This window comes from Camelus ferus, chromosome X (genome assembly GCF_009834535.1).
Source record: "Camelus ferus isolate YT-003-E chromosome X, BCGSAC_Cfer_1.0, whole genome shotgun sequence".
Classification (NCBI taxonomy): domain Eukaryota; kingdom Metazoa; phylum Chordata; class Mammalia; order Artiodactyla; family Camelidae; genus Camelus; species Camelus ferus.
This window is the reverse complement of record NC_045732.1, coordinates 71,506,877-71,521,654: the sequence shown is the minus strand read 5'-3', so window position 1 is coordinate 71,521,654 and position 14,778 is coordinate 71,506,877. Positions and strand designations below refer to the sequence as shown.

At 41.0% G+C, this 14,778-nt stretch overlaps 1 protein-coding gene across 3 annotated transcripts; it reads right to left on the bottom strand.

Annotated features, from left to right (window-relative positions):
* Window positions 1-1,744: 1,744 nt before the first annotated feature.
* On the bottom strand, window positions 1,745-3,402 carry LOC102516517 (protein BEX1). Of its 3 annotated transcripts, none has more exons than XM_032475255.1 (3): window positions 3,223-3,402; window positions 2,732-2,816; window positions 1,745-2,398 (listed from the first exon to the last, which is right to left on the bottom strand). In XM_032475255.1, the coding sequence occupies exon 3, from the start codon at window positions 2,376-2,378 to the stop codon at window positions 1,992-1,994; it is 387 nt and encodes a 128-aa protein (XP_032331146.1). In that variant the 5' UTR covers window positions 2,379-2,398; window positions 2,732-2,816; window positions 3,223-3,402; the 3' UTR covers window positions 1,745-1,991. The 3 variants fall into 3 exon arrangements, with proteins under 3 accessions (XP_032331146.1, XP_032331147.1, XP_032331145.1); XM_032475256.1 differs by having other exon boundaries at window positions 1,745-2,383; window positions 3,223-3,398; XM_032475254.1 differs by having other exon boundaries at window positions 1,745-2,380; window positions 3,223-3,272.
* Between the last annotated feature and the right edge of the window lie 11,376 nt (window positions 3,403-14,778).

Genomic DNA, 14,778 nt, shown 5'->3' with positions numbered 1-14,778 from the left:
TGTGTCTTTTGCCTCAGGGTCTTTTATAAATCTGCAGTTAATATGCTGGCCAGGGCCACAGTCTTATCTGAAGGCTTCAGTAGGGAAGGATCTGCTTCCAAATTCACTTATGTTTTTTGCCCTCAAAGGCTATAGGACTGTTCTTAGTTCCTCACTGCCTGTTGGCTGTGAGATGCACTGTTTTTTTGCCATATGGGCCTCTCCAACATGGCAACTTGTTTCATCAAAGCTAGCAAAGGAGTAAGTGATAGGGAGGGAGTCTCCTAGCAAGACAGAAGTCACAATCTTCTATAACACAATCACAGAAGTAACATTGCATCACTTTTGCTGTTCTACTGATTGGAAGTAAGATTTAGTGATTTTGCCCACATCCAATGGGAGAGACAATTAAACCAAGCCATGAATACCACATCCATGGGTAACTTGAAATCTACATAGCTTTCTGTCAATGAGAATTTTAAGTGCCTCCATTGCATTTATAAGCTCACCGAAGAGTTCTTTGGATTTGGATCTAGTATTGGCTTTCATTTCTTTTTTGCACAAGTAATCCATATTCCTTAAGAAAAATGTAGTTGAGTACAAAGAAGAAAAATCACTCAATATCCCACAAGAGATAACCACTGTTAACTTTTTAGTGTACATACTTTCTATTTTAATGTTTATGTAGGAAATCTAAAGGTCTCTTAAATTTTCTCATCCTTTGCATTTTAATGCTTCTCTCCAATGAATTCTAGTATTCTTCTTTGTTTTCTCATTAGTATGGTTCCTATTTAAGAAATGAGATCTTAATATATACATACACACCTGTAGCCATTTAGACATTAATGTGCATCAGAATTACCAGGGAAGTTTGCTAAAAATGGAAGTTCTCAAGCTCCATTCAGTAGATTTAGGGTCGGACCAGGAGTCCACAGTTTCAAGAAAGTCCTCAGGTGATTCTCACACAGGTGGCTGATCAGCTTACTTTTAGAAACACTAAATGAATTCAGTGTTCCTTTAAGAATTGCAAGTAATCTCTTCTAGAGAATTGAAGTTACATATTCAAGGTTATTTTATTCAGGGACTAAACTGAGACAAGAACTCAGAGCTCCTGACTCAAATGTTATTAATTGTATTTTGCTATGCGCCTACCTTTTGTCAAGTAGAACTCACACCTTGACTGGCAGAAGCTTCAGTCCTAAGAGGGGAGGAGGGATGCTGGACTGGTGAGAGTTATCTTTGGGGACTCTGCTAAATATTTGAAGGAAAAACCTGGGGAAAGAGGGTCGTGCCTGATAGATGGGGATGGGGCCAAAAATAGGTAAACACAGCTCACACACTCCTGACCTTGTTTCACAGTCATGTGAAGCAAATATTGTCCCTAAGTTATAAAGAATTCCTGACAAAAACTTATTATTCTGACAAAAAGATCCAAATTTCATGACCAAGTATGTATTAAGTGACCCTACTGCTTTCATAAAGTCATTAAAAATAGTTTGCATTTCTCAAACTACAGAATTTATAAAAGAAAACACATCAACCCATCTCACAGGAATGAGTTGCTGTATTAATCCTTTTGTACATTTAATTTCAGCACTTTTCTCTTCACCTATGAGATAAATATTAGATCTGAAGTAAAAAGAACACATACAGATACGACTGAGACATGCTGTACACCAGAAATTTACACATTGTAAAGTGAATATACTTCAATTCAAAAAAAGCTAATTCAAAAAGTAGGGGGGGAAAAGGATACATACAGAGATTGCTTTTTTTTAACTGCTTTATTAACTTCACAGTATATAATGAACATTTTGCCATGCAATAGGTAAAATTCTCGTGCTAACAAAATCTTACAGACTGGGTCAAAAACACACTCATCTAGAAACTGGTAATAAGAGACCCACCAGAAACGAATGACATCAAAAGGTTTACAACAAAGATACATCATGAACATGTAAGTTTAGGAAGCAGGTGTGTTTCCCTATCAACTTCAGGGAAAACATCAGGATTTAAGGCATAAGGCAAAACTCATCATGATGGTCATGGTGAGGGGGGTCAGTGCTAACTGCCCGCAGACTATGACTCATCTGCTTTTCCCTCAGCTTTTCCATCAGTTGTCTCACCTCCTCCCCAATCCTCTCCATATTCTCTTCTCTCATCCTTGCCTGTGGCTCTCCAACCCTCTGAGTCATGTCCCATCTATACTGCAGGATGGGCTGCCTAACACGGAACCGCCTACGATTTCCTCTAGGTACACGATATTCACCAGCTTTCAAAGGGAGGGCCAACGACTCTCCTTTATTATCATCTTGCTCCTTTTCATCCTTTTTTTCATTTTCCTCGTTGGTATTTTCCATGTTGATGTTTTTCAGCATCTGTTGCTCTTCGGACGCCATTGCTCCTAGGAGACAAAAGACTAAAGAAGGGACTGCATTGTTGACGAACAGATCAGCACCAAGGACAGAGGCCTGGCTACTTATCTTTCAGAGGTCTGGATATCAAAGCTTATTTTTTAAATTTCATTTTCCCACCTGAAAGGCTTCTTGCGCCCTCTAGGGTGTACCCAGTCTGAGCCCTACCCCCCTCCCTCTCACTTCTTTCCCCTCCCTCCTCCCAAACCCACCATTTCCCCTACAGATCCACCCCTAGGCCTCTTCAGACACCAAAATGGAGGACCGGGCATGGAGAAGCTGGAAGGGGGTCTGACTGGGCTCTTCACCTGACCCCCACCACTGTCCCCTGCACCAACCTGGGCCTATCCTTGCTGTCTCCTTCTCCTCCGGATTCTCGATGCAAGTGCGTCGTTGCAAAACTTGACACGTAGACCGGCAGACCTGCAGAGGGCGGGGGGGGGGGGGGGTGGGAGGGGAAGGGAAGGGGACTGCTGCAGCCGGGCGCTCGGCCCCCTCCCCGTCCTGCGCCCCCCACCCTCGGTCGCCCTCGCCCCGCGTCCCCTGCCCCCACCGTCTGCCGCCCCCATCCCCACCCCCATCCTGGGTTCACAATTTCACCACAGGAACTCGGGGGTGATTTCCCATCGCTCTTAGTTACTCTGCTGCCCTCCCTGGAACCCCATGGCCTCTACACCCCCACCCCAGGGAGCCCCTATTTGTGCCCCGGAGAATGCTGGGGTGTGGAGAGAGGTGGCCGGGACTCGCTGCGCTGATCGCCTGCGCGGGCCTCTGGCGTTCCCGGGCCGTTGCCTCCCTAGCGTCAGCGCACGGGCCCCAGGGCCCTTACCTGCTCCGCTTTCCCTGGGCCCGATGCCAGCCCGCCGCGCGCAGGGCAGTGGGGAGCTGGTACCCAGACAGGAGTGACGACTGCACCGAAGGCTGCGTCGCTCTGCGGCTCCCGATCACGTGAGGGCCTCGCGTCACAGCCGATCTCGCCCTCCCCAGCCCCCACTCCCAGGGCCGACGGGGAGTTCGACAGGACCTTCCCCTCACCCTCCGCGCGTTATTATCTCCCGCTCCACCCAGCTTCCGCGAGGCCCGTCACTCAACTCAGTTCTTTCCAATCTGAGGGCTCACAAGTGGCCTCACTGCCCTATGGTTGGGGTTTGCCCTTCTCTGGTTACCAGGGAAGGGCTACATCTCCCTTCCCACCACTCCAAGGCCTTGGCATTGACTTTGGCCTTTTCTGCCTTTTTTTCTCCTGTTCTCTGTAGCTGTATATTTGCTTCCTAATAATTTCTCTTTATTTCCTTTTTAAAAATCAACATGCCTCAAAAACCTGAAAATTATGAAAGTTCATTTTTAAAAGACATGCTTCATCCTGGGGAAGTTAAAAAACCATCATTGTTTCTGTTCTCTTGCACCACACAGAAAATATTTTTTGTGGGTTACACTCAACTTCAGTTTTAGAATATTCTACCTTGTTTCAGAATTTTATGGGCTAAAAAAGGGGGAAATCTTCCTGAACACAGTTGGTGTTTTGAAAATGCTCTGTGAAGTAAATCTTCAAGAAGTCTGTCAAATTGTTGCCGAAAAATTGGCCCCCGTCCCTGACAAGCCAAATAACTCAGAGACAGGGTCTTGGAGCTTAGAAGAAAAGAGGCAGCTTTATTGCTTTGCTGGGCAAAGGGGACTCACAGCAGGCTAGTGCCTTTAAAACTGTGAACCTATCTTGGGGATGGGGCAGGGTGGTTATATAGCCATAGCTTAAACTATAAAGCATCGATAACAATCAACAGAATTATTTTCTTCTCATAAGACTCTGAGTGGCATCATGCTGTCTCCGGGTGACCAAGTCTGTACAGGCTAGTGGTTGTCGCTCTTTCCATCTCTATCTTATGAGCGCCCAAGGCGTGGTCTTCTTGGTAATTCAGACTATTTTGTAAGGTTACAGTCCCGTGACCTTCTCCCTGGAGAACGACTCAGAGACCAAGCATGATTATAACTTTTGATTACTGAAATAAAGCAGAAACAGTAAGATCAATAGCTTTAGTTTTAACAATGGGCCTGGAGCTGTGAGAAATAACTGGCCAGTCAGTTTTGTTGACCTTTTAAAGGCAAGCATAAGAGTAAGCAATCTGTTAGCCTAAGTGTAGCCATTTTATTAATTCTCCTTCAAAATCTCGGCCATTTTATGTAAATAATCCACCTTTTTTCTTTCTGGGACAAATTCCAAGTTTTATTGAAAAACATTTCTATTCTATTCTAATAAACATTAAATATGGAAAAGCATTTGCTGGCAACTGAAGTCATCTGCTGAAATTTAATGGCTATTACTAATGATGGTTTTGGAGACCTAAGCCAAGGGAAGAGCTGTGAGACTGAGGCAGGCTGAGGGATGCTGAGATAGTCAGATCACCTTTGCCCTGTCAAGGGGTTGGAAAGGTGCTGGTCTTCCTGCTGCCACACTCCAGATTCTCTCATTTCCTGCCTTCAGGCTCCTGACTGTTATTTACCCCAAAAATATAGATGGACAGGTAACTGAGATCATGACCTGAGTAAACTCCCTTGGTTCTGACCCTCCATTTCTTCCCCAAAGTCCTACTTAGTGACTCACCTCCCAGATAGGTGGGGGGGGGTGTTGTTCTTATACTGGACACCAGATGGGGCTCTTCTACACCTCTGTGGTGAAGAATCCCAAGAATTCTAGAGAAGTAATTGCTGTGGGGAGAGCCTCACAAGTCAGCCTGCTCTTTCCTTTTTTTCAACCTTGTCCACATAGAAGCCTCCCTGGAAACTTCTGCTATCTCTCACCTGGCTTAGGAAGTGCAGAGAGCTGGGATCTTCACCCTAACCTCCTTACCTCCAGGGCACTCAGGAAGAACCCAGCCTTGCTATAGGGTCACTATCTGCCAGTCCATAGCCACCCTGATATTGCTCACTTATGCCAGGGTCCAAGGAACATTCTCTGCTGACCATCCTGAGTAACTTTAGATTAGGCATTCAAGCATGGAAGTCTGTGGAACACCTTAAATGTTATTCAAAATTATCTGTATGTGTGTTTTGGGGGGTGGTAATATATTCATATTTTTTGTGGGAAGAGATGCCATACTTCTTAGCAGATTCTCAAAAGAGGCTGTGATTCTTTGCCTCTCAAAAAGCTTTTAAGTTTCTATATAAGCTGTCTCCCTATCTCTAGTCATTTATTCTCACCTTAGACCTGCTTCTTTCTCCCTTTGTTTTCTGTCTTAGTGTCGACCCATTGGCCAACCCAGGACTTGACCATAATCCTTGAATCCCTCTTCATGGTCTCTTATATTCAATTAATAACCAAATCTGGTTAAGACTCTATTTATGTCTTTTTAAAACAGCATCATGGCGCTATAATCCACATACCACAAGATTTGCCCATTTAAAGCATACACTTCAATGATTTTTACTATATTCACAGATACATACAACCATCTCCACAGTCAATTTTGGGACATTTTCATCACCTCAAAAAGAAACTCAAAAAGTATTCTTTAGCTGTCACTCCCCTATCCTCCCATCCTCTCCAGGCCAAAGCAACCGAACATAGTACCTATCTCTAAATTTCCCCGTTCTGGACATTTCGTATGTATGAAACATATAATATGTGTTCTTTTGTGACTGGCTTCTTCAGTTAGCCTAATGTTTTCAAAGTTCATGGCAACAATAGGATTAATCATTTGAGGAACTGCCAAACTGTTTTCCAAAATGGTTGACCATTTTACATTCCTACCCACAATGTATGAGAGTTCTGAATTCACCATGTCCTCACCATTTGTTATTATCTGAAATTTTGAGTCTACTCATATTAGTAGGCATGAATTGTTGGCTGAAAAAAATCGACAAGGTAAGAGTTCTGAGTTCAGTTTTATTTGGGAATTTACTGATAGCCCAGGAGACAGCTTCTCAAATGGTGCCGAGGAATTACTCCAAAGAGGTAAAAGGAGAGGTCAATATATTTATGATTTTGGTCAAGGGGGTACATGCAGTCAGGCACACATCTTGGCAGAAGGTTGCTGCTATTCACAAGGAACAGATGTCTCTGTTAAATGTTTTAAGTGCTTTTAAGTGCTTTTCTAGGTATGAGAAGATGCAAGAAATTGAGTTCATAAATTTTTCTCCTGAAAATATCTAATTATCTGAAGGCCTGTTCTACCAATTTTCCCAGAGCACAGAGTACCTTATTCCTGAACTCCTTTCAGTGTGTATTAAAGGTCAGTGACTGCAGTGGCTAAGTGACTTCATTCTTGTAGAACTAGATGGTGAGTGACATTTTTTTGCTGTCAGTTGGCCCCACTCCCAACTGCTCCATGGTCATAAATTCAACCATGGTTTGGGAGACATTTCATGACCATTTTGTCTCACTGTGTTAGGAATGCTTATTCCTAGGTCAGGCCAGGATTTCATTGATAGGCCACTCGATGGGCTATTACTGGACTAGGCCCTATTAACAGTAACCAAAAGCCTCTGGACCACCTGTCTTACTAGTCTGTTATGGTCCATGAAATGATTCCCTCTTGTTGCTTCTTCCCATATCTAGGGTGACACTATTACAATCATTGCTCTTATAGAACTATATATTTGGTCAACCGTTTCAAGTCACCTAGCCATCATTTTATCAGAGACACAGTCACACATTCAGTAATGTGAGAAACAATAATCTTGTAAAATAGGCAGAATACAAGTAATATAGCTAGTAACATCAATAAGGTCATAAGTGTTTAAGCTAAGAACTTCCCTTAAGTATGGCCCAGTATCTCCCCACACATCTCAATAGAAGGTTGCTGCTTGTCAAGATGAATAGACATCTTAGTTTTCTGACTAGTCTATTCTGCACCAATCACTATCTTTAAAGGAGATGATATATTTGCATATTGTACATAAGTACATTTGCATATTATACATAAAGTTCACCAAAAACATCTGTACATACAAGGTGAGAGGGGGCTCATAGTGATCCCTTACAGGATTGAGAAAGGAATGTTATCTTCTAAGGAGTTACATGGCTGGCACCAGAAGAAAAATTGATCTTTATGGTTGAGCGTATTTCTGCCACTGAGGAGGTCTGGTTAACACATAAAGCAGGTGCACACTAGAGGGGAGAGAGGATGCCAAAGGGCAGAGGAAAAGTTTTATGTTTAAATTTTTCTTATCTTGTCTTGAAATATGAATTTTTATTTCATCACAAATTAACAGGATACTATTTGCTCAACTTTACTCATTCAATGCCACCTTCATGATGAACCAGGGCCCTGCTGCTGAGAGATGATATAAAGTCCATGAGTCACTGCCGCCCCTCCGCAGCCATCCCACCCTTCGAGGAAGGACATTGTCCTCCTCCACTTTACTCTCTGCCGACAACAGCTCCTGTGGGTCCAAGTTTAGGTCACACACCCACAGGCTTTCTCTGCCAGATGTACGAGTTAGGCCAAGCTCAGAAGCCATCCCCCTACCTCCGTCCAGTCCGCTCTGGGGCCCTCTGCTCTTTGGCCAGGCCTTGGTCTGAGGTCGCTTGGGGGCCCCAGAAGCCCAGTTCTCTGAGTAAACTTCTAGTACCAGTGGGTGCCCCTCCTACCCGAGTACCGTCCACCACGGAGGGATAGAATAGTGGGTGGAAAGGTTAGTACCCGAGCCCGAGTCTCGTCAGAGTTCCCCCTGAGCTAGAGCGCCCCCACAGAACTAACGGTCTTCTGCACCTATACGTCTGACTCCGCTGAAAGCCAAGCCGGGCTGTAGCTCAGTAGACTCTCCTTACACGTCCACACTCAAGGGACGCACCCTAGTGCACGGCCATAGGCGGCCCCATCACCTCGGGAAACAGTGAGTTCAGGAGCCCTCGATCTTCATGTGCCTGAAAGGCCTGAGTCTCATGTAACCACATCCTGGCACCTGACCATAGGAGACACTTGACCAACAGCGATAGGGAAGCTGCTGTGCTCACGTGACTGCTAGGGCTTTGTCTGCCGCGTGTGGTGGGAGCCACATTGTTGCCTATATGTGGATCTACAGAGTTTCGTTGCCCACAACCTTCACAGGACAGAGATGGCTGAACTGGTCATGTACCCTGGAGAGAGGGGTACCAGACCATAGCATCCATGACCTAAGCAGTAGATCACCAATGTGACATCAAGGGCTGAAGCTTCCACATGCTGGTAGCTACTAGGGGTCACATGAGAGAAGGATCCACGTGACAGGCAGGGTTTAGGAGCCCACAGTACTCTAGTGACTTGAAGAGCTGGATCTACCTCATGATCATAGCAGCAACAGGGCCACATAACCTTTGGCTTGGTGCTGACAGGACAAGTAGGGCTGGGCCTGCCACGTAACTATTGTCCACATGATGGCAGCACCCACATGGGCCCGCGGCCTTTGGAACCCACAATATTCCTGTGCCTGGGACGACTTAGCTTCCTGAAATTAGGGGCCGAAGACAGGAGAGTTCCCTTTGATCTGCTTGTTTCAGGAGAACTGGAGATCTGAGACTGCCCACGTTCCTGGTCCCCTCCACACGACGTTGGTGCCTCCAGGTGACCTTCCACAGCACACAAGATTGGGCTTTACTTACTTGCATCACTCTTTAATGTGTTAATTTTATCTCATTTTTCTCCAGATAACACGTGGAATTAAATACATAACAAATTAATACATAATGATGCAGTAAGTCCTCCCCAAAACCACAATCCTGGGGATACTGTAGAAACTACTGTAAGAGCCTAAATAGTGGGTACAGGCAAGCACTGTTGACTTCAGTCTCATGTAGGTCTAAAGGAAATTAAAGCAAATCTAATGAGTTTTAGTTGTTAATTTGGGAAGAAACAAGTATATAGTGATTACTATGTGCTGCGCACTTTAAAAGGATAACTCATTTGGAGAGGTAACTGTATAGGTTAGGTATTGTTACAGAACTTTACAGTGAGAAGATTGAAGTATAGCGGTATTAACTTAATCAGTTGGCCAAGAGGTCACAGATATTGTAGGTGGCAAACCAAGAGTTGCCCACAGGCCATCTGGCTCCAGGCTCTGTGTTCTGGTCACCTGCCGGGCTCCTCAACAGAAAGAAATATGGGGTTCATCCTTCCTGATTCAAAAAATCTGGCAAACAGCCCCAGGTACTGAAAAGCTGAAATCATAAGAAATGTTTTGGAAATGCCAGGTAAATAATTTCAAATACTATGAGTAATTAGAGCCAGTCAAAAAAGGAGTCCATTTAATGAAATCCATTTGAGATTTATGTATAAATATAAACCTATCTGTAATATGTGAAACGTGTATATGAGGGCATTGTATAAATTGCTTGATGTTAGCTGAAATCATTTCCTTCTTTTAAATAAACACTGAAAAGGAAACTATCCTAATGTTTAATTATTTTACTTGTCCCCTTGTCTGATTTACAACAGTTACAAATGAGTGGAATCTGAATTCATTAGATTTTACAGTATATATGCTGTCTGTGTTCCCCAGAAAGCACACAGAAAGGAGTAGAAGAATATATACTGCAGGGTTATTTTAATTGAACTTCCACAAACACTTCTTTTTCTGATTTGTGTGGGAAACTGCAGCTTCGTCAGTATGTCCAGGGTAAGTTTGATCTGATCATTCTGGTTTGCTGGCTTAGGCAAGCAATGCTCTATCTATGTTGGTGTTATTTCACTAGGTCCCTGCAGTGTGGCCTGGCTACATAAATGAGCTGAGGAAAATGCAGCAGACCAAAGTTTCCACTGCTGTTAAAGTTGAGGAATTTAGAAAAGACAAGAGACTCTGTGGTTCTAGGCCTACGGATAGATATCACAAGGTTTGGAGTGAAGAATGGTAAGAGAAGACAGCATTTGTGCAAGTCAGTGTGTCTCGTGTAACTAGGTGACAATTAGACTCATAATGATCATTGTGAAAGGTATAGAAATACAGAATCACTATGTTAAGTACCAGGAACTAATATAGTGTTGTGGATCCATTGCACTTCAAAACAAACTAGGAAACAGACAAACAAGCTCATAGAAAAGGAGATGAGATTTGTGGTTACGAGAGATGGGAGATGAGGGGAGTGGGAGTTAGACAAAGTTAGTCAGAAGGTACAAACTTCCAGTTATAATATAAGTAAGTACTCAAAATGTAATATACAACATGATAAATATACTTAACACCGCTGTATGTGTTTCATACCACATGTGTGTGATATATGAAAGCTGTTAAGCGAGTAAATCCTGCGAGTTTTCAACACAAAGAAAAAATACTTCTTTTCTATTTCTTAATGTTGAATCTATATGAGGTGATGGATGTTCACTAAATTTTTTTGTGGTGATCATTTCATGATGTATTAGGTCAAATAATTATGCTGTACACCTTAAACTTATACAGTGCTGTGTGTCAATTATATCTCTGTAAAACTGGAAGACATATAGGTAGATAAATAAATAAGTAAACAATAGAGTTCTAAAGCATTTGGTCTTCTGCAGGAAACAAAATGAATTGTTGGACTTCTGTCAGTCTGTGTTTGTGACCCTAACAAAGTAATAGAAGATTTTTTCCCCGTAGAAACAGCAGTAAATTATTTGAATGTCTTGTTATCCTCCAAAATCATTTTTAATTATTCCCTATCCAACAAGTCGTCTAGGTCATACTTTCAGCCTTCTGGGAACAAAGAATTGGGAACACCAGACTTCAAAAGGAATTTCTAATCATGTTATTCACGTTGTCAACACCACACCAATAAAGTTCTTATTTATCCCTTTGCTTACTGGTCTAGAAATTGTCCCCTTTACTGTGGTTTCTAAGGGAAAAGCAGGGCAAGGTAGGTTAAACAGGTTCAAGATGAGCTAATTTGAGTATTTTCCCTGGGCGCTGAGAGTTAGAATTTTTCTCTAGTAGTTTGGTATTTGTACCTGGGGTGACTAGGCTAAAGGGATAATGGCCCAGAGTGTAACAGCCCTGTGAGAGCCCATAAACAAGGTGATTCTTGTGGGGGTAGAGCTCTGTACTGGTTGTTTTGCATAAGGAAAGCATGCTCACAGGCTCACAGGCAATAGTCTGCTATCTCTAGGAATTAGCTAGCCTTGGGAGGGGCAGTCTCTCCAGTGACAGCAAGGCCCCAGATGTCAAAACATCAGAAAATACAGAACATGAGAAGGAATGATTAATACATAAATGAAACAGAAACAGCCTCTGCCTGCACAGAGCTATGGTCTAGTGCTGTGTTGTCCAATAGAATATAGTATAAGCCACAACAAAACAAGGAAAACCCAAAAAAGTTCCTCAAAAGGGTGAATTTCTTTTTTAATAATTATTTCATTTAAAAGTTAGAAATACTTAATTTCAACATGGAAACAATATACATTAATGGTTAATTAATTTTAGGTTTTTTCAGAAGTCTTTGAAATGCAGTGCATTATTTCAATTATGTAAGAAATATGAACAAATTATTAAATAATTTTTGTAGTCTTTTCTTTATTGAAGTATAGTTGATTTACAATATTATATTAGTTTCAGGTGTACAGCATAGTGATTCAGTATTTTTGCAGATTATACTCCATTATTAGTGGTTACAAGATAATGGCTATAATCCCCTGTGCTATACAGTATATCCTGTTGCTTACCTATTTTATACATAGTAGTTTGTATCTCTTAATCTCATACCTCTAATTTGTCCCTCCCACCTTCCCTCTCCCCTTTGGTGACCACAAATTTGTTTTACATATCTGTGAGTCTGTTTCTGTTTTGCATACACACTCATTTGTATTATTTTTACATTCCACATATAAGTGATATCATGCAGTAGTCATCTTTCTCTGATTTATTTCACTAAGCAGTAATATTGTCTAGGTCCATCCACGTTGCAGCAAATAGCAGAATTCATACTTTTTTATGAAAAGAGTAACGTTCTATTGTGTATATATGCCACATCTACTTTATCCAGTTGTCTGTTGATGGGTGCTTGGGTTGCCTCCATATCTTTGCTATTGTAAATAGTGCTGAGCTGCTATGAACTTTGGCGTGCATGCATCTTTTTTTTCATTTTTCAGTTTTATTAGGTACAATTGTTACAGTTTGACTGCACATATTCAATATATTGCATGAAAATACATACACACAATATACTGCATATATTTTTAAATTTACATATTTGTACTGTTCATTGTTTCTAAGAACGTTTAGAGCTTTAGCTTTTTAAACTTACGTAGTTATCAAAGGAATAAAGCCAACCACAAAATATGAATTAATTTTAAAAGATGGGGTACATGTATCTTTTTGAATCAGTGTTTTCATTATTCTTCTGGATATACATCCAGGAGTGGAATTCCTAAGTCACATGGTAGTTCTTTTGAGGAACCTCCATACTGTTTTCCATAGTGGCTACACCAATTTACATTCCCACCAACAATATACACTTGTTCCCTTATCTCCACATCCTCTCCAACATTTGTTATTTGCAGACATTTTGATGATAATCATTCTGACTGGTGTGAGGTGATATCTCATTATTGTTTTGATTGGCATTTCTCTAATAATTAGCAATGTTGAGCATCTTTTCATGTGCCTGTTAGCCATCTGTATATCTTCTTTGAAAAAATGTCTATTCAAATCATCTGTCCATTTTTGGTTGATGTATTTTTTCACTGTTGAGTTGTACAAGCTCTTTGTGTTTTGGATGTTACCATTTGTCAGTAACATCATTTGCAAATATTTTATCCCAATCCATCGGTTTTCTTTTCATTCTGTTGATTATTTCCTTTGCTATCCAAAAGCTTTTAAGTTTAATTAGGTTCCATTTGATCATTTTTGCTTTTATTTCTTTTGTCTTAGGAGACTGATCCAAGTAAACATTGGTACAATTTATGTCAAAGAGTATTTTGCTTATGTTCTCTTCTAGGACTTTTAGTTTCAGATCTTACATTTAGGTCTTAAAACCATTTTGAGTTTATTTCTGTATATGATGTGAGGGAATGTTTTAATCTCATCGTTTTACATGTAGCTGTCTATTTTTCCCAGCACCACTTCTTGAAGAGACTGTCTTTTCTCTATTGTATATTCTTGCTTCCTTTGTTACAGATTAATTGACCATAGGTGCATGGGTTTATTTCTGGGCTCTCTACTCTGTTCCATTGATCTATGTGTTTTTGTGCAAGTACCATGCTGCTTTGATTACTGTACCTTTGTATTATGATCTGAGGTCTGGAAGGGTTATACTTCCAACTTTGTTCTTTTTTCTCAACATCGCTTTGGCAATTTTGGATCTTTTGTGGTTCCATATGAATAATAAAATTGTTGGTTCTAGTTTTGTGAAAAATGTCACGAGTATTTTGATATGGATTGTATTAAATCTGGAGATTGCTTTGGGTAGTAGGGACATTTTAACAATATTAATTCTTCCAATCTAAGATCATGGGCTATCCTTTCCATTTCTTTGTATCATCTTCAATTTCCTTCATCAGTGTTTTATAGTTTTGAGTGTATAGGTCTTTCACCTCCTTGGCTAAGTTTATTCCTAGGTATTTTATTCTTCTTGATGGGCTTTTAAAAGGATTTCCCTTTTAATATTGTCTTTGTGATATTTAATTATTAGTGTATACAAATGCAACAGATTTCTGCATATTAATCTTGTATCCTGCAATTTTGCTGAATTCACTCATTAGTTTTTAAGTTTTTGGGTGGCGGCTTTATGGTTTTCTATACAAAGTATCATGTCATCTGTTGAGTGACAGTTTTATCTCTTCCCTTCCAACCTGGGTATGTCGTGTTTCTTTTTCCGTCTTATTGCTGTGTCTAGGATTCCCAATATAATATTAAATGGAAGTTGTGACACTGGGAATCCTTTTCTTATTCCTGAATTTAGCGGGCTTTCAACTTACCTTTGAATATGTTGGCCATGGGTTTGTGGTAAATGGCCTTCACTATGTTGAGACATGTTCCCTCTGTACACACTTTGATGAGTTTTCATCATGAATGGATGTTGAATTGTATCAAATGCTTTTCCTGTGTCTATTGAGATAGTCATGTGGTTTTTAATCCTTCCTTTTGTTAATGTGGTGTATCACACTGATTGAGTTGCGAATGATGAACCATCCTTGTGACCCTGGAATACATAGAACTTGATCATGGTTTATGACCCTTTTATGTATTGTTGTGTTGGCTTTGGTAATGCTTTGTTGAGGATTTCTGCACCTATGTTCATCAAAGATACTGGCCTATAATTTTCTCTTTTGGTAGTGTTTTTGTCTGGTTTTAGTATCAGGGTAATGGTGGCCTTGATGCATTCTGATTTTCCTATGTCTTTGAAATGCCATGTGTTATCATTTCAACAAAGAAACAATATATACAATTCATTTATTAGTTACCTTAACATGTTTGTCTAAGTCAGAAATGCAGTAGTAAATGGTAC

Coding starts and splice junctions, on each gene's coding strand:
- LOC102516517 (XM_032475255.1), bottom strand. CDS start 2,378: ATGGCGTCCGAAGAGCAACAGATGCTGAAAAACATCAACATGGAAAAT.